The sequence below is a fragment of the Sinocyclocheilus anshuiensis genome, unplaced genomic scaffold (assembly GCF_001515605.1).
Source record: "Sinocyclocheilus anshuiensis isolate Anshui unplaced genomic scaffold, SAMN03320099.WGS_v1.1 scaffold694, whole genome shotgun sequence".
Classification (NCBI taxonomy): domain Eukaryota; kingdom Metazoa; phylum Chordata; class Actinopteri; order Cypriniformes; family Cyprinidae; genus Sinocyclocheilus; species Sinocyclocheilus anshuiensis.
This window is the reverse complement of record NW_015542477.1, coordinates 2,213,622-2,238,909: the sequence shown is the minus strand read 5'-3', so window position 1 is coordinate 2,238,909 and position 25,288 is coordinate 2,213,622. Positions and strand designations below refer to the sequence as shown.

The following is a 25,288-nucleotide window of genomic DNA, read 5'->3' as shown; positions in this document are numbered from 1 at the left end:
ACTCTTTCAACTCAACTCTCTGCCAATTACTCCATCTCTCTGTCAGTCACTCTCTCTCCTCTCTATTTTGTTTAATATGAAAGCTGCTACAGTACCTTTCCTTTTATACTTTCAAAATGTACTATTAGCATCTTATTTGACACTTTTCATTTATAGGATAGGCAAATGCAGTAACTACACAAACACGGAAACTGAAAAAAAAACTTCAAAGATTTTTTTTAATTGATTTGATATCTTTGAAATCTGACCATAGTTGACCCAAAACCCTCTGTCACAGGACAGATCATAGTCTAAGAGACTCCTTTTTAGTCATAATTCAATTTTGACAAAAATGCCCATGCTATTAGAATGAATGGGGACTGAAGCTTTGAAGTGGAACAAAGGTATGAAAAATTACCATTTAAATATCATTAAAGTGATCCATATGACTTACATTATAGGTCTTCTGAAGTCATATGATGCTTTGTGTGAGAAACAACTAAATTCAAGTAATTTCACTGAAATGTTCTCCTCCAGTGAGCTGTTAACCACTGACGACATTACCAGATCATTGACTCCAGTGACCCGAAGAATCAGTTCAATTCATTAAACAATTATTTAGAATGGTTTTGTGAACTGGATCAAGCAATTCATTAAAAAAAACTGAGTGAAAAGAATGATTCAATCATGAATCGTATATTGAACTTTTGCTCATAAATTGGACATTAAATTTAATGAACTGAATAGGCTTGATCGATGAATAAATCATTCAGACATCTTTTGTCAACTGGATCGAGCAATTCATTGAAAAGAACTGAGTCAAAAGATTTGTTAATGAATCACAAATGAACAAATCATCATAAAGCAATTATAAAGCAATAAAGCAATTTATTAAACAAAAATATGATTTGTTCCAGTATCAAACATTAAACTCATGAACTGATTCAGTTTGATTCATGAACTAGTTTTATGAACTTCATCAAGCAATTCACCGGAAAAAAAAAATAGTAAACAAAAAGATTTGTTCAAGAATCAAACATTGCAACTTCTCTCATGAACATGCCAAGAAAACAGAAATCAAGGATTACAGTGAATAATGACTTCAATTTCTGTATGTTCACCACACAATCCTATCACATGACTTCAGAAAACCAATTTTACCACATGACACTTTTTTGTTATTTTGGAGCTTAACAGCCCCAGTCCTCATTTACTTTCATGCAACAAGAGTATTCTTCAAAAACAGACTTCTAGCCATCAGTTTTTGTTTTCTGTGATAATTTAACATCCCACAGCAGGATATTCTGCACTGTGGCGCTGGGCAGACAGGTCCTGGTAGGCTGAGTGCGCAATATGGATGTCAAGAGAGAAGGAACTGGGAGATGATTGTCATGGAAAACAAGCCAAGTCGCCAACACCCTCAGAGTCATCACACACAAACAGATCATAAAAAGCTCCGATCTGCTGTGACCACTGAGGCAGCGAGTGTGTGTTTCCGCACTAATGAGCCCTGCCTCTCACGTCACACTGCCCTGATATAAACATGAAAATGACATCCAGCGTGTCAAAAGCTCGATTTTGCCAGGTGATGGTTACGGGTAGACGCTCAGCGTGAAACACATATAGTCCCCTTGGGTGCCGCCATGACCTTCTTGAACCGCACACACACACAGCTGCTGCTTCTCTTCAGTAGATTGGTATTTGCATACAGTTCTGCTCGACCACCCACCATCCTCGACTTCCTTCTGTTTGTTCAGCCACATCTCTCCAACCCACATCAGCCCTTTAAATCGGCCCATCTTCCTGGTGAAAATCAAACAGTGGGAATCCATTCCCATAAAGTTTCTTATTTTATGGCCTCGTTATTATCTTGCTGTTGCGTTAAACGACTCTAACCAGTGTGTAATCGCGCCTGCCGTCTGGCTCTGGACCTCGAGTTGTTTTGGCGCAGATGCGATGCTGTTTCTCTAATCAGCTAATCCAAACAGACTGGATTTAACTACCTCTGTCTCCCTGCGGCACTGTCCGGCACCCTTAGCGTACTATCTAGGCTGCCAATGCAAAGGTCAGGGGTTCATTTCCAGGTTACACTAATCCTAGCTGCTAGACCAGAGCATGCTAAATGACAAACAAGAGCGCAGAAGCGCAGACAAAGAGCCTCCTGTAATAAGCTAACGTCTCCACCTCGCCCACTTTCCCATGCAAGCGGGGTCGCCTGCCAGACTGGAGAAAAACAGCTGGCTGGCCCGGCGCGCCACGCAGCAGATGGTGCGTCTATTAAAGCCACCCAGTTGTACACAGACTAGTCTGTACCTGCCAGGTTTGTTGATGTACTTCTGCAGACGTGCCTTCACTTCATCGTACGTCAGAAAGGCCATGTAGCCCGGGTGCGTGACTGCCAGGAAGTTCCAGTTCCTCAGGATTGAGCCCCACGGCTACAGGAGAGAGAAGTAAATTAGAGAGAAAGGTGGTGGGTTTAGGAAGCACGTAATCTTTTATTACTGCAAAGAGCTCAAACAACAGAAGTCAGACTGGAGTGCGCCAGCATACAGTACACTGCATTTTTACCATTACTGACCTTTCAGAAGATTAAATTAACAAAGCTGTAACACACCAACTAAACTAAATACACAACTGTTCCTTGTAGTTGGATTTACAACCATCTACAAGCAATGAACACTTAAGTCGCAGATAAAATATAATTGATATTATAATTACATCAAGTGTTTTTGCACTATTTATTTTCTTAAAGAAACAGCACTAATACATGTTTCAAACTAAACATTAAGCAAAAAAGTGTTTTAAATTATAAAATAATAAATGTGCTGCTTAAAATGTCGACAAAAGCACCTGTCACAGTTAAAAATGTACGAATGTTGCATAAAACTAAAATAAATAACTAAAAAAAAAATCTAACCATGTGCAATTTATTTTGAAGAAAATCCCAAACACACTTCAAACTAAATATTTAACAAAAATAAGTGTTTTAAATTACAAACTAATAAATGTGCTGTTTAAAATGTAGAAAACAAGTATTTGGATGCTTTCTGGTTGTCAAAGGTTCATTGGACATGGCTATAGTTAATGCACAATGGTATTAGGTAAGTGATTTCATCCATTAAAAATCAAAAGAAAATTTTACTGTAGTTCCAAGAAGAGATCGACCATAATTTCTTTGCAGATGCTGTTTGTTTTGCATTGTATTATCTAATGCAAGGTTTTTTCATTGTAAGAACTCCCAAATATGATAACCCGCTGCCTAAATTGAAAAAAAACATTTTTTTTAATGTATAAAGACCTGTTTATGTGACAAAAATAAGTGATCATTTTAAAGATATTTTATTAAAATTAAGCAAATTAAATAATTAGCTTTTATACTGTCACTGCATTAAAGCCAAATTAATAAAATATAATTGAGAAACATTTACTTTTTATTAAGTTAATTCCTAATGTTAGATAAAAAAAATAAGAAAAAGTTTTTCAATTTAAATAATTTTATTTAAAATATTTACTTATTATGCACATAATATATTAAGTTAACACATTCATTCTGATAACCCTAAAAACATATTTTATTACACATTTTCAGTAAACCTCCTAGTACCATTTAATGGCCCCTGGTCTGCAATTTGAAAAGCCTGACTTAATACAATGACAAGAGTGACTTAAAGGCCTGATACTTTTTGTGTCTTTGTACATTCTTAAATAAACTCATCTTGACATGTCAGAACTAAATGAAAAGCAGATGGGACTCTCGATACTGTGGGAGAAAAAAAAAAAGTTTGTGCTGTTTCCTCTTTCCCATACAAGCATAAGCAATCCAGACTTAAGCAATTCCCAAAAATCTGCAGCAGGGCTACAAAGGGACAGAGTTTTGGATGTTCAAATGAGCAGGGTGTAGTTTTGTTGGCTTTGGCTGTAAGGTAGCGGGGGTCATGAGTGGTGATTCAGCTGAGGAAGGTCACGATTAGAAGCACGGCATGAGATAAAAACTCCATATTGCTCACTGATTGACTCACACGCATAAACAAATCCACGCTAATGAAACGATGTGGGTCCTTCCAGCACATTTCTGGGAATTTCAGTATTTTTTTTGCACCAAAGACTTGAGTAGGTAGACAAAAAAGTGGGTGTTTTGCAGCCGATACGTAATAAGGCTTGTGCAAGAACAGGTTTGTAAGCGTGTGTGTTGTGGTTAAGGATGAGGTGTGTTTTTCTCACTAAGGGATTCCTCTGCGTAAAACAAACCTCCCACGAGACACTCACTCAGAGGTGATCCCCCAGTGTTCGCGCTATTTTCCATCGTGATGACTACAAAACATCGAGACATTTTGATGTTTTCAATTTAAACATGTGGTTATCTGTGTACAGGATTTCTCCTCAGAATGAGTAGATCGACCCACGCCGGAGTGAGAGAAAAACAAGGGTGATCCTTCTGTATTGCTTTCGTTATTACGATTAGCTGCTTTTAGAAAGTAGTTGACATTTAAATGTTAGCTTGATATTAGCAGATCTAATGCGTGTTTGTCGTGTTGAGAATTCGAGAGAAACTCAAAACTTGGATGGGGTTGTGGGAGGTGAGAGGTTTGGGGTTACCTGGAAAAGACGAGTAAAGATGTCAAACTCAAAGACGGAGATGTAGTCATTGCAGGTGAGGTCGATGGTGGATTTCAGAGCCATGGCCTCCAACCCGGAGCTGATGGGGTGCACGTCATGAAGGCACTGCCGGAACATTTTCCATGGCACTACTGTCCTGGAATCACACAAGCACACACAAATGCACACTGGGATTAGACTTGTGGAAATCCTTCTCGAAATACATCCAATAGCTTTGGGCTATAAACATGAACTGAATCAGACATCAGATCCTTCAGTCACTGGCCTGTGAAAACACTGAAGTACTAGATATTTCTGAAGAAATATGTCAGGCCATTGCGATTTGCGATGTGGATGCTAGGGTGTTGGGAGTTTTGAGTAGTTGTTAGCATCTTGCTATGCGGATATTACAGTGTTCTGAGCTGTTAGCATCTTGCTATGCAGTTGTTAGGGTGATCTGAGCAGCTGTTTGTTGGTATGATTCATTTTGGGTGGTTGTTAGCATGTTGTTATGTGGTTGCTTGGATGTTCTGAGTGTTTGTTAGCGTGTTGCTATTTTGTTCTGAGCACATATATGTATACGCTGATGCCTTATTAGAGTCTGTCTATGGGTTGCTACATGTAAGCTGTCCGCTATATTGGAAAGGTCAAAGCTGATTCGTGATCAATCAAGAGCAAGTTAGGAAAATACCTCGGCTTTGACATCACGTTTCGATATGGTTTCGGTACAGCAGCGGGAAAAAACTAAACAAAATTATTTTTGTTTTTGTTTTGTTTTTTACTAAACAGTGGTTTGCTGTACAAATTGCTCTGTCTTTGATTAAAAATTCAATTATAATTAACATTTTCTTAGGAATAAAAATCTACCTCAGCTTATGCTCTAAACTATAGGGAGCCCTTTTACATTACTATAAGGTTACAATTAACAACAGAGCCTAAACTTAAATTTAATTACTATTTATTTTTAAATATAATAATCAACTTAAAAAATGTATGCAAATGTATAAATTGCACATAATGCAGTTTTTAAATTACCTTCCAAATGATAACATTTCTATTTGTTGTTGAAATATCTTCATTTACACAGTGGCTGTCATAACTTGTTTCATAACAGATTTATTTAAACATCCATGAAATAATTAAGACATCGCTAACAGGTAAAGTTAAATATAACGATTATATTGTCTAATATTATTAGCATTAAATAATGCTCTTCTCTAGACTTTATTTCTCTAGCGAACTAACGAGCTGTGGACACTGATGACTCGCCTGAGGTAACACGAGATGTTCATTCATGTTTATTTCGCGTTAAAACTAGTAGTAAAGAGAAAGGAATGATCACGCTCACTCGCGCTCCGTGCTGCCAATTGAACTGAGGCGTTTATACAGCGATCTGTCACACCACATCAAAGAGCGTCAAAACAGGATTTATTGTTTGAATTTCCTGGAAAAAATTTACATCAAAAGTAACAAAATATAAAAATAGAAGTTTACAATGAAGTACCACTCGTGCAGTGGTTAAAACAATGCTGTATTTTTTCGGTACACATGCGTACTGAACCGAAAGACCCGTATACCGCACATTTTCAGTACAAATATGTGTACCATTACACCATTAGTTACCATAGTTAAAAACCTGTAATATTGAGATAATACATATTAAAAACAGACAACAACATATTCTCACCTGGGAAATTTTCTCCCATTTCTTCAATTCAGTGGTTTTTACAACCAGAGGCTAAGCAAGGTTGTGGCATCTTTGAAAACTCAATGATTTTTACAATTAGTGACGACATGTTGACCGACCGTTTCAAGATGGTGGACACATCAAAGTGTCTGGAGTGGTCAAATGTGGCATCTACCTATACATATCTATGATTCTGAGTTGTTGTAAACATGTTGCTGTGCGGTTGCTAGAACGTTGATAGAGTGATTGGTAACGTGTTGCTTGGTCACTCAGACTTGCTGAAAAGCTGCATGTGCAAGTCTCACACATTTAAGAACATTCACTCTATAAAAACAACACAGTTTCCAGAATGACTAAGAATGCAAGCTCTTACTGTATCTCTTACTCTTTATGACTGTAAACTCTTATTCAGGTACTGTAAAAATGTCATACATATTCCTCTGGTGGTCTATGACTGCCACAAAATGGAGGTTGAGGTAAATAGCAGAGCATGTGGAGAAAAGTGCCACCCATGCTCAGCTTCGACTTCTCTAAAGAACAGTTTCATAAACACTGACCGTCACAAATTGACCACTAAACACTTTCAGACACAAACACACACTTGGAAGGAGAAAAAGACAATAGGAGAGCTTCTTAAATGCCTGTTCTCTTTTCTTGGTTAACACAGAAATCTTCAGTTCAGGGTAATGGCATGTCGAGCAGTCATATCGTTCCTTCAGGTGAGACAAGAAGAGAGACTTGTCACACTAACAACAGAGGATCTACTGCTCTTCATTCTGACAATCTGACAGTGTCAGCCACCCTGAGGGCATTACCCATCAATCCTGTGACTTCTGTTGGCTGATTTCCTTAGAAAGCTTTGGACCAAAACCAGAAACATTCTGGTTTCGTAAGTAGCCCGAGTCTTTTGGGAAGTAAAAACTGTTGTGGATTAAAACACAAAAATAAATACAGCGATACTGGATGAGGATCAGAGCCTGTTAATCAGGACAGTAAAGAGAAGAAGTGCGTCATCTGGATGTCAGAAACAATGGCATGGATGATCCACACAGAATCAGTCAGAGCAGCAGGTTAATAAGGAAACATCAGCTTTGCTATTTCCTATTAGAAAGGGCAGTGGCCTGTTGGTTAAGTTTCAACACGTAGCGAAACCTTTCTTACACAGACGTTTAACCAATTATCTAAATGATGATTTCCTTTTGACTACTATTGCACTTGGATAAAACGCAATAATATGACCAATAAAATACATATTTATTTGTTGTCTCGGGCCATCTCTTATGGAGGTTTAGAAGCAAACATTATTAGATATTACATATCTTATTTATTACTCTAAATGTAAAAAAAAAATCAGATTTTTAAAAAAGAAATTAATTCTTTTATTTAGAAAGGATTAATTATCCTTTATTTTAATTAGTTATTTAAAAAATATTACGTTACAATTTTTTATTAATAAAAAAATAATCCTAAAAAATGTATCACAGTTTCTACAAAAAATATTAAGATAGAAGATAGAAAACATGAATAATAGGAAATGTTTCCTAAGTGCCAAATCAGCATATTAGAATAATTTCTGAAGGATCATGTGACACTGAAGACGGGAATAATGATGCTGAAAATTCAACTTTGCCATCACAGGAGTAAATTACATTTGAAAACATATTCAAATAGAAAACAGTTATTTTAAACTATAATAATAGCTATATTTCAAAATACTGTTTTTTTATATATATAATGCAGCCATGGTGGGCATAAAAGACAAACATTTTTTTTTTTTTTTAATCTGACCAACAATTTAAAGGTGCTGTTCAGTGTTTTCCATGTTAAAATTTACTAGGTTTAACATGTAGGCTAGAGGCAATTATAAGTCATTTGTAGATTGATTTCCCTAAGCTTTATCATCTCAGCATTCAAACTCATTTCCATCATGTCATGAGTTCTGTGCATTATGCATCTTCAGCATGATTACACTGCAGTTCAGCATAGAATTGACCACTTTTTTCCAGAACAAAACTGTGTTTTGCATATGTATTAATCAGCAACCACAGCGAAACAGCACAAAAGTGCTGATGCATCACCAGGAATAAGGAAACTCGCTCTAGCCTCTGATAAACTTCCAAACTGTCGGTCGATGCACTAAAGAAAACAATGAATCAATCTGGTGAGTTTACTGAGAGGTAGAGAAATAAATGGCTCATAAATACCATACACATCCATATTTTTTCTCCTTATACTGTCTACTTGTAGCTGGACGGGAGAGCTGAGCTTGGTTCTGTGATGGACAGATGAAAAAAGACAAGATCTAGTTTAATTACATTCATTAGAATAGCTGACCCCTTAATTAAGGAGGACTTTTTAATGGGCTGAGGGCATCTCTCAGTGGACAACACAAAGGGAAGCTCATTAAGGACCCTGTCCTTGCCAATTACTGAAGCAGGACAGGTAGAGACACACACATAATACCATCATGCTAATAAATAAATGAATGAAGGGGTGGAGAGTCAGAGCGAGGCAGGTCATGAGGCAGGAGACAGATTTCCGCATCTATTCAAACAGGCTCCAAAAAGTCATGTTGTGCTTTAAGAGAAACAAATTGGGTAAAATTTAGAATCGAGTGCTTGCTCTGGGGCGATTCGGTTGTGTGATAATACCCTGTACTATCAGAAGAAAATCAGCGAGTGCATTATTTTAATTCACTAAACAGTTGCCGCCGAGTGAGACAGAAAACAGGCATCTCAGCCGGTGGCCTTCAGTGTTGCCACTGGAAACGGTGTTCCTATTGGCCCTTGGCCACTTACCGCATTTAAACGAGAGTTTAAAACAGATTTGAGTCTCAGCGGACAGAAGGGAGTTTAATAAGGAAAATTAGCTTGAAAACAAATCTCTTCTCAACCCGTCAGTCAGCGAAACAGCGGGGCATTAATATGAACTGATAATGAGGAAACGGTGAGCAAGACTTCCTGCTGCTACTGCAGAGGAACATATAGATCTTATTTTTCCCTCATTATATCATCTGCATATCAAATACTGCACGCCTAATGCATCTGTGTATGGGCGGGGTTAGTCGGCACATCATAGTCTATGCTAAATCTTTCTGAGGACTGAGAGTTGAAACTGATCTGAGAACAGTGTTCAGATGAGAGAGGGGGAGGTGACTTCACATTTATTCCATTCTCTGGTTACTCTGAGTAAAAGCATTATATTCCATTATCAAGAGACCCACAGAGAGAGAGAGAGAGAGAGAGAGAGAGAGAGAGAGAGAGAACTTATAAGGTCTGATATTATCTTTCAAGTCTCAGAGCAATCTGACCTGCTAGATGAATTACTGCAGCGACAACAGTCTTGTTTTCACAAAGAACGTTTATAGAATCTTTCCAAAGAGGTCTAGAAATATATATATGCACAGTGGGGTCCAAAAGTCTGAGTTTACTAGTAAAAATGCATCTTATTTTTTGCATTTTCTTACCTCAAAAGACACGATAGTAGACGCAAAGTTTTTTGTCTTGTCTAATAATTTATTCAAAACAACATTACATATGCAATTCATACATTCAATGAATTCACAAAGAATTCTATGAGCATTTTTTTCTCTGTTATTTCAAAGTCAAAAATGCAGTGTGATGCAACTGTCCTGATATCATAATGAAGAAAAAGAAGCCTCATTAAAATAATAAAGTTCTTGAAAAGAAAAAGTTTATGATATTTGATTATTGTTTCTTAGAAAGAAATCTACATTACTGCTCAGTTTTTGGGTTCAGTAAGATTTTCTAACGCTTTTGAAAGAAGTCTCTTATTCTCACCAAGGCTGCATTTACTTGATCAAAAATACAATAAAAACACCAATATTGTGAAAAATTATTAGTACTTAAAATAACTGTTTTCTATTTTATTATATTTTAAAAATTCATTTATTCCTATAATGGCAAAGCTGAATTTTCAGCAGCCAAAACTACTGTACTTTACTGCTTATTAATATTTGAAAAAACTGTCTACCAAATCAAACCCACTGGGGCATTTAAATTGTTCTAAACTATATTTTTCTTAAACAGTCTTATTTGTCACTGAACATTAATAGAAACTACTTCGTTACAAATTTTATTTTCAAGACTATATTTCATCAAGATAATTGAACTTTACAAGTTTGCGCAAAACTCGGAAACAAGGACATCTGGCCAAATTCCAATGATCAATGTCACACATTTACTTATTCTATCAGTGACCTAGAAATCAGAAATACATCTTATTCCTTACAACTTTTCAAAATTCTCAAATCCAGACAACCCGACCAGACTGTACATGTTAAACGAGTTCATTTATCTTGTCTCAGTACACAAAACGTGCACAGACTTGCATATATACCTTCGCTGAGCAGCTAACTCTGCAGGCTACAGATTTGAGCTCTAGTGCTCACAGGATTGATGGCATAAGGAGCTTTCTATTTCCACACAGAGCAAGAGAACCAGAGATAGAAGAGCTGAAGGAAGGCCGCTCTGCTTCTCGTATCAATGACTCATGCACACTTCCTCTGTACAGAGCGGGAAGTAGACCTTTATAATAATCTATAATATATCAGAGCGGTAACTAGATACACACTAGAGACTGCGCTGGTCTTTTCCCGTCTCTCAATCTCTCTTTCTCTCTCCCCTTCTCTTGCTCTTCCTCTCTGGGATAGCTGATCACACCTGCCCCATTACGAGGCCTTTCTGTCCCTAGCACGGCCTGTGTATCCACGCACACGTTCACACTTTCTTTAACCCTCTGATTTGCTGGATTAAACAGAAGATCAAATATTCAGCATCCACAGAGATTGCAAATGAATTAAACATTGCAATCTGCAAACGGACGACACCTTTTAAAGATCTGGAGAGTGCTGTGCTTGGAATGGAAATCAGCTTAATTCCACAGTATTACTTAATTTTTTCTTGCTTCAGGAGAAGCAATTAAAATAACCTTACAATCCAAGAATAACTCCCCAAACAAACTCATATAATCAAAATTAAAGTCTCTTACAGCAAGAACGTTCACAGCAACATACTAGAGATTTGCAAAACTATATATTAGACATAATAGACTCGGGGAAAAAAAAGAAAAGGAATAGAATGAAAGATGCACAGCCACTGCACTAAAAATATCATGACTATTTTAGTTAAATACCAATGTTCTAAGGCATGCAATTATTTTCAGGGAAAGGCACAGCTAAAATAGTTCCAGACAGGTCTTGACCGCATTACATGTTCATATCACTTCGCCAAATGATTTCCATTATTTGAAAGGTCTTACAAAAGCAAAAGAACCAAAACTCACAAATGACACTGACCAAGCAAATAAATATGGTAAACAACAATAAAAATGACAAATGATTACCACGTTTTGGCCACAAAATTACTCAGGTAATTGAATTACTCAGGTAATTCACACACGTTTAATCTCTCTCTCTCTAATAACTTAATAACTGCATTAGTCTGCTATCAACAGCTCAGCCTCCATTACTAGCTCTAAAATGACGTTTTGGAATTAGCAACAGAGGCGTGGGATGAGATGCGTAAGAAATTAGTCCTATACACCAGAGCATTTTAACGACAAAAACCTGATGAATATCTTGAAATACAACATCTGAAAAATCTCTTGAGGGGTGGTAACCATAGTTTAAGTGTAATAACCGACTCAGGTCCATTGAATTATTAGAAAATAATGTACACCCGAGATGTAACGGCCACTCCACTTTTCACATCACTTTCTAATGTGTGGGTGTGCATTATTTTCTAATAATTCAATGGACCTGAGTCAGTTATTCCTTACATATTACATATATATTATATTATATTATATTACATACATATTATATTACATACATATTATATCATATTACATTTATATTATATTATATCTAGATAAATTAATACAAATGTTCTTAACATTTTGATGCCAGCTATATATTTTCAATAACACTTTAGATTAGGGAACACTATTCACTATTAACTAGTTACTTATTAGTATGCATATTACTAGCATATTGGCTGTTTATTAGTAGTATAATGCTATGGCATTTTTTTGTCAAAAAAAATTCGAATTTCGAAAATTCGTCGAATTTAAAATAAAAAATCCACATTTGAATGTAAAAACGCTGCATTCGAATTTTAGGTGTGCGTCAGGCAGTCTTATCAGTGGCAGACAAGATTTTAATGCTTTTTTTTTTAAGTTTTAGAGCAATTTCGTTTCGTTTACGGCAAAACTGAAATTAAGCCATTCACACAGAATGCAGAGGGGCATCTAGAGGGACATCTATCACCGTTGCACTCATGTCTAGCACAAGAGAGCAGCAGGTTTAGAAAGCCATGTAAAATAAATGCAAGTTCAACTTTTTAAAAACATGTCTCGAGACTTTATGGCGATTTTTTTCCCCATCCCACTGCATCTCATGTTTTTAAATAGAAAAAGTATCGGTCCTTTGTATTAAACTATACATACATATATGATGCGGTTTTTTTTCTAATTGTTTAAGAAACTTAATTAATTAATTAATTAATTAATTAATTATGGTTTATAAACATTATTTTAAACATTATGCACATTTTTCAAAGATAGTCGTGTTATTTTATTGCTTTGAATAAACATGCATTAGTAATATTTTGCTTGATGCGCCCTCTTGTGGCCTCAGGAGAGAAGCCAAAAGCTTTTTTTCTAAATAATTCGAATATTGATAATATTCAAGTACAAAATTCGAATTTAGTTTTTCAGCCATTTTGACAGCCCTAGCACATATTAATGCCTTGTTTTGTATGACCATATTCTAGATCCCTTAAAGGGTTAGTTCACCCAAAATTGCGTTTTTTACATGAACCGGAAGCCAGTGCATGCGTTGTGATAGTCTCTCCACAATGGCGGCTCGCGCTGCAGATGGAATGAGGAGAAGAAGAATTGTTGAATAAAGTCCTTATTTTTGTTTTCTTTGCGCACAAAAAAGTATTCTCGTAGCTTCGTAAAATTACGGTTGAACCACTGATGTCACATGGACTATTTTACCGATGTCCTTGCTACGTTTCTGGACCTGGAAACATTGCAGTTGTGTTGCTGTCTATGGAGGGTCAGAAAGCGCTCGGATTTAATCAAAAATATCTTAATTTGTGTTCCGAAGATGAACGAAGGTCTTACGGGTTTGGAACGACTTGAGGGTGAGTAATTAATAACAGAATTTTCGATTTTGGATGAATTAACCCTTTAACCCGACTCAATATCTAAACATAACTACTACGACAACTATCTTACTATAAATATGCAGTAAGTAAGAGTTTACTGTGGTAAAACACTTAATTAATAGTGAATATGTGTTACTTAATCTAAGGTGTTGCCAAATGTGCGTTTTTCTGTAGAAATTTTTATTTTATTTTTTAAAGTGCATAAAATATTTTCTGGAAAAAATATTCTGTTTTATTAAGTATTAATTTGTTAGAGCACTGTTAAAACTACATAACACAACACACAAAGCTAAGTCTGTAAACAGAATGAAATGAAAAGTTTCAATAATGCAGAATAAAACTATAATGATGTCGAATTCTGTGATTTTTCTGTAATTCTGTAATTTACTTTCCATTTTATTAATGCTTTTATTTATTAGCATTTTCTCTTTCATGGACCACCTAGCATACCCTGGGGTACCCGGATCCCTGAACTAGCCAAACTTACTAATAGACTAGCATGAACTGTCACAGCATTATCTCTTTCTGTATCTATATTTATAAACTGGCAGTAGAGCAAACTGAAACTCTTCCCAGCAAACAAGCCCAGGTTGGTCAAGCTGTCTGAGAAACCTCATATTCCAGCATTAAGAGGCAAAAAAACCTTAATGCTCTTAATTAGCCTGAAAAAAAAATCAACTAACCAGTGACCTTCACCTCTCAAATGCTGACTAGAGCAGTTAGGAAAGCCATCAGCATGTCTGGTTTAGTGTGCAGATGTATGCTAAATCACAGGCCTGACTCAAGAGCAGCACTCCAGCACATGACCAGACAGTTCACCCCACTTATTCGCTACTAAATGGAGGAGAGAAAAGGCATTTCTCGATGACAAAGAGCTTTAATTGATTGGAGCTGTAATGAAAACTGGAAAGATCAGATCTGATTTGGCACATGCATCTTGAAATGAGAAGAAAACGTACTTTTCGCCAAAAGACCTTCTCCAAAAATCGGCGGCGTCTGCCTTAGTAATGCGGAATGTGTCTCCTTGGAACTGTCCACCTGGAAAGATGGCTTTGATCTCGGCCAACATGTGACTGAAGATCAGTGAGAGCTTGGTGAGGTTCCGCCTGCAAGAGAACGAGACGAACAAAGGCAAAAGCACAGGGTCAGTACATTAAACAGACAGGAAATCAGCAGTCAGTGTAAGTGTACACACACAGAGAGAAAAGTGAACTCTCAAGCATTCTCTATTGGGCGAGTTTCTTGTCCTTGAGCTTGTCTGGAAGTTAATTAAAGTTAATGTGCCGTTCAAACAGCATGAGGATACAGTGCAATCTGATGCACGCAGTCTGAAGGGCATGTCGGAGCCACAACAGAAAACAAAAGCTCACTGGGCTTCGGCCAACAGAACAGAGATGATCTGCTCCTGTTGCAGATGAACACTGCAAGAAGATGATGACCGATTGTCTACAGAGGTGTAGTGTTGCAAAATATATTTCTAAAATACTTCTATTATTATTATTATTATTATTATTATTATTATTATACAAAATCAATTATTTGACTATACAATCAATTTGCAAATCAGACATTATTAGCATGACCTACCATCCCGTAAAGCATTGCAACTAATGTAATAAAAAATGCGGAAGATGATCATTATTATTATTTAGTAAATGCATAATAAAATACATAAATACATACAATAAAATACATAATAAATAAATACATATTACTTTCAATATAACAGAGTGAAAAATTGAAGGGGGTCTGAATACTTTCCGTACCCACTGTATATATATATATTATTTTTATTGTTAGATTTAAAATATGACATGTTTTTAATAATTATTTTAATTACATTTTTAATTTTTAAATATAAAAAGAAAAAATCCCATAAATTTGTGTATGTATGTGTTGCAATAAAAATAATCAAATTAATCAAATTTGCATTAATAACATTGAAACATTGTTTGTAAACTTACAAACTTATAGCCAATGTCTATAAATCAACAGTTTTATATTACGTATAGCATTGCTTTCACGTCAGTAACAATGTTTCATAAGTTTGTAGTTCATTCATAATTTCATTAATTACATAATTGGAATGCAGATAAATGATGTCTGATTCTCAAACTAATTTTCTTCAATCTTTTTATAGAATCGTTTGAACTGGAAGAAGGCTCAAATATACAAGAAAGCTCATTTAACTTGATCCAATTCATTATGCCATTCTTTCATACTTCAAACAAGGACATGCAATATCAGTTGCTTCCCAACTTATGAGTCTTATACTTTTTCGATTTGTTATGTTAACCTTTAGCATCTTTTCGTTTATTCACGTAAAGCAGACACTGCAGCAGACATGCAAACAAATATGAGTTACTACATCTCTAGGTACCACAAGTCATTAAGACTTTCAAAGTTGTGTCCCTAAATTACTTCTCCCATAATGCATTATGGCTGGCAGACAGGGACTCTAGCCCTCAGGGGCTTGTCCACTTCCTCCCCCTGTGCCGTTCTCCTGTGGGATTAGAGCGGGCAGATAACCCACCTTTCAGAACAACCTTTCAGGTGGCACTCAATTACACGGGGCCACTCAGCCCGAGGGAGGTCAAGAGGAACCGGGCTGCAAGCGGCAGATAACTAGCCCCTCGGAGGCACAACAAACACACACCAACTTTCAGGACTCACAGTGGTGTTTTGTAAAGCAGCAATTGGGCACCTGCAGCTCCCAGGAAAATCTGGCCCAACCGTCATGCTCTGCGCAAACAATTTCTTTCACCGGTGTCACATTTGCATTTCTTGTCTAAATCGGGCTGTATTTAGAGACCCATTAATTAGCTTGCTACATCAGCGTAGCTTCCTGTCAAAACATAACTGTGACAAAGCAATTAGCATATTAGCAGCGATGCAGAACCGGCGGGAGAAGGGAGAAACTGCAGATGAGAACCGGAGGTCAAATATGGAGGTGTATTTTACTTCAGAGTTGTTATAAAGCACTGGTCATAATCACAGCTCACAACTGTCAGTGATTAACCGGTGTGAAAAACTTCCTTAGCTCTCAGTGGTATTCGCCTCAGATACAGACAATAAAGCTCTTTTCAGCCTAACTTAGCCGAAGGGATCTTTTTATTTCGTTATAAGTCTCTGATGAACCCACCAGAGAACATTTCTCTCCATAAACTTCAGTTCAGTTAATACCTCTAAGTCTTCAAGTTTTCAATACGGTGAGTCACTGCTCAATTTATCACCCTGTTTAATGCAGTAACACTGAAACTGCTGAGGGATTCATATATATTAGGTGTCAGTCTGGAGAAAGGCAAGCTCAACTAAAACAGCCCAGCTGGGCTGACTCTGGGCTTGCTTTGTATTAATAATAATAAAAATAAATAAATAAATTATACTAATAATTATAATAATAATACACACAACCACACTTTTGGAGTCTTTCCGTTTTTTTACTTTACTTCAGCAACAAATCAATTAAATAAAGTGACATTAAAGACATGTATAATGTTACAAATATTTATATTTCTACTTACTATCCATTAAAGAACCTGAAGAACATCAAAATATAAAATATATGAAAAATATATGAAACAAAAAACAGCTGTATTTACTGTATTTTTGATCAAATAAATGCATAAGATACTTAATCAAATCAATCAATTCTCAAAAATATTTTTGAAAAATTCAACTCAGAACCTATGAACGATAGTTTGCACATTTATATATAAATATGTACAAATATATATAAAATCAGTTGTGTTGCTGACTGGTTTACATGGCAAATGTAGAGTTTGCAACACAATAATAATACAGTGTATTACAATTAAATGAATTAATATAATATCATATAATATATAATATAATTCATTTTTTTATTGATTAATCGTTTACTTTACTGTTGAAAATGTTTTTCTAACTACACATTGCCATTAAACAAGTTAGTAATAATAGATTTAAGTTTCACTAACTTGCTATTTAGAACGTGAGTCAGATGTTGATTCTCTAAACGAACTGACTCATAAGAGTCATTTGTTTGTGAATCAGACTAAATAAGATTCTCTGAAACTCACCTGCTCACATATGTAGAACATTTACACATATATCTCTAATCTCTAACATCCGACATATCCATTACCAGCATACCACATCAAACACACTCACACCTGCTTGCTTCATAACTTCCACAGGAAATTAGAGATTGTGGGTCACACGAGAACTACATTATAATATTTCAACATCTACTCCACTCAGAGAGTGACACCATTACACGGATGAATCCTAGAGATGCCTGTGTTCTGACTGTTGAGTTCACAACGATCATTTAAGTTTCAACACCTCTGACACACACAGCAGTCCGTGAATCATTTAAACCCGATCCATGCAGTACAGCCTGATAACATGTCACACGCTAGCCACAAAGCCAGGGAGAAGACAGCGTACCTTTGAGGACACTGAGTGACGGATGCTCAGAGAGAGTTAATCCTAGTACAGAAGCTTGTCCTGAGGTAGAAGAAATTGAATTTAAGACAGAACAATAATCTCGGCCCACAGGCAACTAACATATGCTAATTCCCTCTGCGCTGCTGGGGCGGATGAGGTTTTTTCTTATGTGCCTCACCTCTTATCGACAGGAGCGGGGGTGTGCTTCAACAGAGCCAGGACTTCATAGGACACATCGCTACCTCATGCAACACCACAGCTCAGCAGGATATGGCTGGAGCTTAATCTGGGATATGCAAATTATAAGTAATTTATAATCTATAATTTAAATTAAGTAAAAAACAAAGGCAAAATATATGTTGGAAATGGCTGAAAGAACACAGGATATTTTGCGGACCTGTTTCTCTTTATAATTGTAATTTCTTCTTAGTTGTTCTAGAGTCTGAGTCAACTAGACACAACCAAGAAGCTATAAATTGATTGGAATGGTTGATCTAAGTCAATGTGTCTATGAGATATATCCTCTGTCAGGTGAAAATAATAAGTCTGATCGCTTAGAAAATAAAAGTAATAACCCTCAACAGGCCACATAATTTGAGGTATCAGTTATGTGTATAGTGCAGAATATTGAATAATTGTGATGCTTGCCTTAGAAAACACCACAAATAAACAAGACTTCACATTTGAGCTTATTAAGGAAGTTTGTCAAAGGAAAACGAACAGAAATGGTGGCTCTGGGTTCACATAAGCAGCACCATGTGACTGGTCTAAAAGCAGCATACGCTTTGTTTGCAGTGAACCTGTTGAGAAACTTAAAAAGCAGCAGTGACAGGAGCTGAATTATGAAATGAAATGAAATATGCAGTCAGTTATTGCATTAGGCATGCTGCTCTACTGCACTACTATTCCTGCTGTTGAATCACGACGCTGATATCTTAGTGGCCAGACCAGAGAGCCAGACTTCCTACCAAAATCTCAGTGAACTCTCCAAACCCTCAGTGCTTCCTGTGTGTGCTCTGCGGACTGGATGACTCCTGCCTTTCTGAATGAAACCCCATAAAACATCATATATTATTGGGAGATGGAGGATGACAGTGCTGTATTTGAACACAGATGATTTTATGGTAATTGCAGATAATGGTAGAGTGCTGGGGTTGGGGTTCATCCGAGGAGGGGAAAACTGTGAAATGACTCTGGAGAGCCTTTATTTTCAGCCTTCAATTACGTTCAAGCAATCTGTCTGGATTTTTAGTCGAGACCTCTAATAACTACCCCCCATACACACTGAAACACACACACATGTGAGTGTGTTTCAGATCAGGATGGTGCCACATGTCTGCTGTAGAGTGGTCCAGTGAGTTTCCATTTTCTGCATTTTGGCTGCTCCATATGCAGAACGTCCCGAAAGGAAACATGAAGCAAAGTCTTGAATATGAGGAGTTTTATATGAGGGGTCACATCTCATAAAGCTCCTAAGTTCAATCGTACTCCAACGTCATGTTAAAAGGCCACCACAGCATTATTGGCAGTTTGCAAAATGAACCATGGTTCTCAACGACTGTTATTATATTCCAATCCCGCTGGAATACAAGAGAAATATCCCTAAAATATGTTTTCTTCAACATCTATGACTACAAAGCAACATCAAAACACAATCGTGGTTAGCTCATAAAAAACGTCAAGCCCGTGCCGTTAGTGTTAATGAAGTGTGATCGCGTAAAGTACTTCATTGCAGTCGGGTCTAAAGGTCCTCATCAGGGAGTGTCAAGTACAGGGCCATAAAGGTAGTTTCAGTACTGAACTATTACTTGCACATGTGATGGCCATTCAGAGACCAGGCATTGATTTGATTAACAGCCTAACCATTACGGCAAAGAGAAAGCAACAGCTAAAGTGAGAGAGACAGAGACCTCCCACCAGCCCAGTCAAGCACCCATCATGCTCTCTGGAAGCTCGAGAGTCACTTTCAAGAGGCATGTACATGTGTCACTGCACTGCAAAACAGCTGAGAAAGTGAGACAATATCAGAACTATTATTACAATTTAATATAACTGTTTGCTATTTTAACACATTTTAAAGTTTAATCACACACACACACACACACACACACACACACACACACACACACACACACACACACACACACGTACACACTAATCCACTCCAACTCTGCTGCTTTGAACACGTACATGAAAAACTGATGGGATTCCAGTAACTGTATTGTTCAACTTTTTTAAATGAACGGTTTGGGCATTAAGAAGACAAAAGGGAGGAAGAAAAACAGGAACTGCAACACTTAACCAAAAGTTTGTGCTACAGACATGAGTGATACCTCAAATTGTGTGTTAGAGAGAGGTGAGGTGAGAGGTGTGTTATTACTTTTCTAAGCAATCGTTTTCCAATTTTCACCAGGCAGATTTACAATTTTTCCTTGGCAGACAATAAAGGCATAAAAAACCTGCAGACTGGCAAAGAATGAGAAAAAGAGCAATACCTAGGACATATCAAAGTATTTATTTAGTATTTTTATTTGCTGCATCAAAAGATGGACATCTATTCAGTTCTGCCTTTAAAAACAGAGCATTTTGCCACCTCTTCGCACTCATATCAACAGCAGGGGGCATTTTCAGCTTCAATGAAACCGACAGAGAGGGCGACGAGCAGAATGTAGGTTCACACAGTGGTGGTCTTCTGAGGAGCTCTTCCTGATAGTTACCTCAGCCATAACCTTCGCCCTTATGTCTTTATGCATTTCCACTTCTAGAAACCTGGTAGAAAAAAAGCTAAAATTTGGGGTTGAGATGAGTTTTAACAGTCTGGCTGTGGTGCGAAGAAAACAGAGTAAACAAACATCTCTCAACCTTAAAAAGAAACTGCCACTACTCGCAAAACAACGCAAATGCTGTCAGAAAATAACAGACACTAAAGAAACTTCTGATGGCTGCCGAGGGCTTAAGACACAGACGATCCGTTAGAAGTTATGAGACACCCTTAATCTCATTTCAAAGTTTTATTCTCATCATTTTGTCTCTGTTTCTATCGCCTAAGTCTATCCTGTCTGAAGTGCTGCAGTTCCTCTGATACAGTAAGAGCTTTGTGAGTCCACTTCTAGAAACCTGGTAGAAAAAAAGCTAAAATTTGGGGTTGAGATGAGTTTTAACAGTCTGGCTGTGGTGCGAAGAAAACAGAGTAAACAAACATCTCTCAACCTTAAAAAGAAACTGCCACTACTCGCAAAACAACGCAAATGCTGTCAGAAAATAACAGACACTAAAGAAACTTCTGATGGCTGCCGAGGGCTTAAGACACAGACGATCCGTTAGAAGTTATGAGACACCCTTAATCTCATTTCAAAGTTTTATTCTCATCATTTTGTCTCTGTTTCTATCGCCTAAGTCTATCCTGTCTGAAGTGCTGCAGTTCCTCTGATACAGTAAGAGCTTTGTGAGTTGAAATACACAGAGCTTTTACAAAAGGCAACAGAGCTTCATTCATTTCATATGAGGCAATGCATGTTTTATTAAAGAAGTCCAATGTAAACAGATTCACAGCTTATGCAATCTAATTAAAAAATATTGTTCCTCTGATACAGTAAGAGCTTTGTGAGTTGAAATACACAGAGCTTTTACAAAAGGCAACAGAGCTTCATTCATTCATTTCATATGAGGCAATGCATGTTTTATTAAAGAAGTCCAATGTAAACAGATTCACAGCTTATGCAATCTAATGAAAAAATATTCAAATAATTAAATGGTAATGTGTGCCTCTGCTCAGAGCTAAATCATTAATATGCAAATACTGCCAAACACAAATTCATGTGGCCGGAATATTTCATGTGCTTATTAGTAAATCCTCCCTCTCTTTATGCTAAATTCACTAATTCCATGTACACCGAAATAAATGCTCGTTAAAAAAAAGACTACATGGCAGAGATAACGGTGAGTGTATGTAGGATATTACCCACAATCTTATAAACACAAAATTGTGGGGCAAAACAATTTCTATAAAAGAGCAATTTCAATCTCATTATCTTTCTATAATGAGTCCTCAGAGACAGCAGGCGTTCCCTGCCGCTCACAGCAGTACAGATGCAAAGTGCAAGCTCAAATTACACGACAATCAGTTCGATTACGAGAAAAGAGACTAAAGGAGAGCAGAGCACATCAGCCTGTTCAACCATGCAGGAGTCTTGGGCGTGATGTGTGTAATTAAAAGGTCAAGTTCAATGCCTCAGAGTGAAGAGGAATCAGTTTAGTTGGGCCGAGTACAGAGCCTTGGGGAGCTCCTGAACACAGGGATGTAGAATGGAGGAGACTAACCCACCAACACTGTTCAATTCCACACCATTTTTTATAATCTTATTTTTTTTGTCTTTTGGCTAATGTTCTTTATTACTTCATGATGTCATATTCTTTCATTTCAGTTCATTTTATTCTCAACAAAACTCCACGTTATTTTAAAATTTAGAGTAAAACAGACTGAAGTTATTTAAAAATGTTTCAATGTTCATGAAAACAACATTTTAGTTAATGTTAAAGCCCAAAATAATGGAAACGTGCAAACTTTAATAGACCAAATTTTAACCAAATATAAAAAAATGCACGGATATTAATTAATGTAAACTTGTCAACATATAAAACATTCATGAACATAAAACATGTTAAACTGTTGTGAAAACCTAAGCTTCTAATAAATATAAGATTGTGAATATCAATAAAAAATACAGTCCTGAAAGTAATATTTTAATGAGTTTCCGCAAATTTTAGCTAATTTTTAAAGTTATTGTTATGTGGTACTTTATATATGGCATGTTTTACAAAGCTAGTTACACATTCTTACTTGCCTGAACATAAAGAAGTTCAGTTTATTGGTGTTCAGCTTCAATTTACTATACATTTCTGGATTCTTCTAAAAACACTGTTAGTGCATATACTGCAGTGCCATTTCTTTTCTTTTTCAACTGTAAAATAAATAAATAAATAATAAAATTAATTTTAATAACTTGTTAATTTCATTGATTAAGACGAGATTAAAACTGTCCACCATTTTGTCTCAACGTTGTCACGCAGCTCTCTCTGTATGCAGCAGACTCTCTCAGACTCAAAGATGAAATCTAAGAGACAAGATTCTCTTTGAAGTTGGGGGTATAAGAATATTAATTCCAGGCTTTTCTGTCTCTGTTTCAGAGGGATAAGCTGCCGGGGCTGTTTGTGTGTGCGAATGTCTGGAGAAAACTGCCTTGTGCCAATCAAAACAAAGACTGGGGACAATTCTGTCTCATTAGACCACTGCCTGGTTAAGGTCTGTCTCAGGGGAAAGGGAGGACACATGTGCCTGAGGAAATGAAAAAGGGGGTGGTGAGTGCAGACAGGGCTTGTCCCCTGCAGAAATCCCCCTAACCCAACCCTGCCAATCAAACCTTTTTTGATATACTCCTACCACATCCTGCACAACCCCATCTCTTTGTTTTGTGTCCCATCTACTCCCTCGACTTCAGCCTTCAGTGTTACAAATTATACATTTGTTGAGAGCTGGGCAAGTAGCCCATGTGCACTTCATTTCAACGGCCTGTCGTGGGACGGGCACACTGCCCTGACTGCTACAAAGTATTCTTCACAGTATCACTGTAAACTTTATTAAATATCAATACCAAAGTTGGGTTGAAACAACCCAGCATTTTTTAGAGTGTAAAATGTAACTAATTTCAATAACAAATTTCGACACCAAAGCAAAAATAACTTAAGATTATTTTAATATATACACACACATATTATTATATATTATAAATATAGTATATTTATACACACAGACACACACATACACCTATATAAACACTAAATATACTAGATAGACATACTGTACATAGATACAGATATACACATGCACACATTAATTATATAATAAAATTTATAATTTATAAAAGTTATATAAAATAAAATTCTTTGTAAATATTGCTTCAAAACGGCATCAATGCATCTACATTATTTTAATTTTAATTTTATTTTTATATCAACTTTGTGTTAAAGCACCACTACCTTTGACCTCTATTCATAACAACACACCGATTCATTAAAGATAAAAAGAATGAAAGCATGAGAGGGAAAAAAGAGAGTGGGAGTGAAAGAGAAAGAGAGATGTGCAGGACAGAAATCAATTCCGACATTCCCACCACATCGACATATTGACTCAAATCTACTTTCAGCAGAATATTATCTGAAAAACCAGAAGGGTAATAAACTTGCCATGCTATTTATTAGGTTAGATATCATACCAAATTAATATTTGTTCAAAAACATAAATATATATAGCGATGGACACATTTAATGTCAGAAGAATGGGGTTTTTTTATTGATTAGTTTAGGCCTGAAGTGTGTGTGCATGTGTATGTGTGCATGCATACGTGCATCGGTCAGCCATCACAAAGGGAACTGTGATTGGCTCCTCCCCATCAGCTCTCAGAGCTAATAGACTGATAGATTTTAGAGGGATTCTATCACCTCTGAGTGGTTCAAAGACAATGACACTCTCTCTCTGCCAGATGGTGGTTAGAAATGTGTACGTGAGTATGTTTGGTCTACTCTTACGTCTTCAAATGACAAATTCTTACCGTCAAATCTCACCCAGCTTGATTCCTCTACAGTTTATAAATTATCGTAGGTATCGTAGATATAGATTCATGTAAAATTCAGGTTACTGATATACATGGTTTTCTTGTTCTCTATTTTTAACTTTTGACTGAGGTTAATATTTGAATACATGCAAATAAATTGCATAATTTGCATATGATAAAAATGTAGTGGTATGATGCATATAAATAATACACAAATATATTTAAATGGATATAATTTTTTTCTTTTGTGTGGGTATCGTAATCAATTTTAATGATCAAAAAACAGTTTGGGAAACGGAAACTCAAGATCAGTAAAATGCAAATCAGCACGTGAAAGTCATGAGTGTCTGTGGTAATGAAACTCTCATTAAAGAGAGCAGAAGAAGTTAAGCTAAACACAAGCCAACTCTTTCACACTGCACTTGAACAACTGTGAGAACACAAAGTATTAACACGTACACAAAATATGGACAAGAATTCAAGAACAAACAGGAACAGGAATTAACACAGAACACTGCATACACACACACACACACACACAGAGAAACAAACACACACAGAGCTACACATCTCACATGGCTCGTGTGCTGACAGCAGAAGATTACGGTCCGTAGAACAGCTCAGACTGTTTGTCTTGTGCTTCACTGAAACTCAAACAAAACAACATTGTGTCTGCCACTGTTGCACTACCAGTACCACTACTCTGTTATTGTGCTGTGCGTGTATGGGGGAGAAATCTTGAAAGACCATGTGATTAAATTAAACTGTGTGTGGACATGCATACATCT

The 25,288-nt window shown here is 36.6% G+C and overlaps 1 protein-coding gene across 1 annotated transcript in view; it reads right to left on the bottom strand.

Annotated features, from left to right (window-relative positions):
- LOC107693962 (E3 ubiquitin-protein ligase CBL-B-like) overlaps positions 1–25,288 on the bottom strand; it is a 70,525-nt gene that overhangs the window by 18,390 nt on the left and 26,847 nt on the right. The window contains exons 4-6 of the mRNA XM_016493544.1: positions 14,418–14,564; positions 4,576–4,732; positions 2,293–2,414 (exon numbers count right to left, since the gene is read on the bottom strand). Of these exons, the coding sequence (XP_016349030.1) occupies positions 2,293–2,414; positions 4,576–4,732; positions 14,418–14,564 (426 nt within the window). The remainder of the gene's footprint in view (positions 1–2,292; positions 2,415–4,575; positions 4,733–14,417; positions 14,565–25,288) is intronic.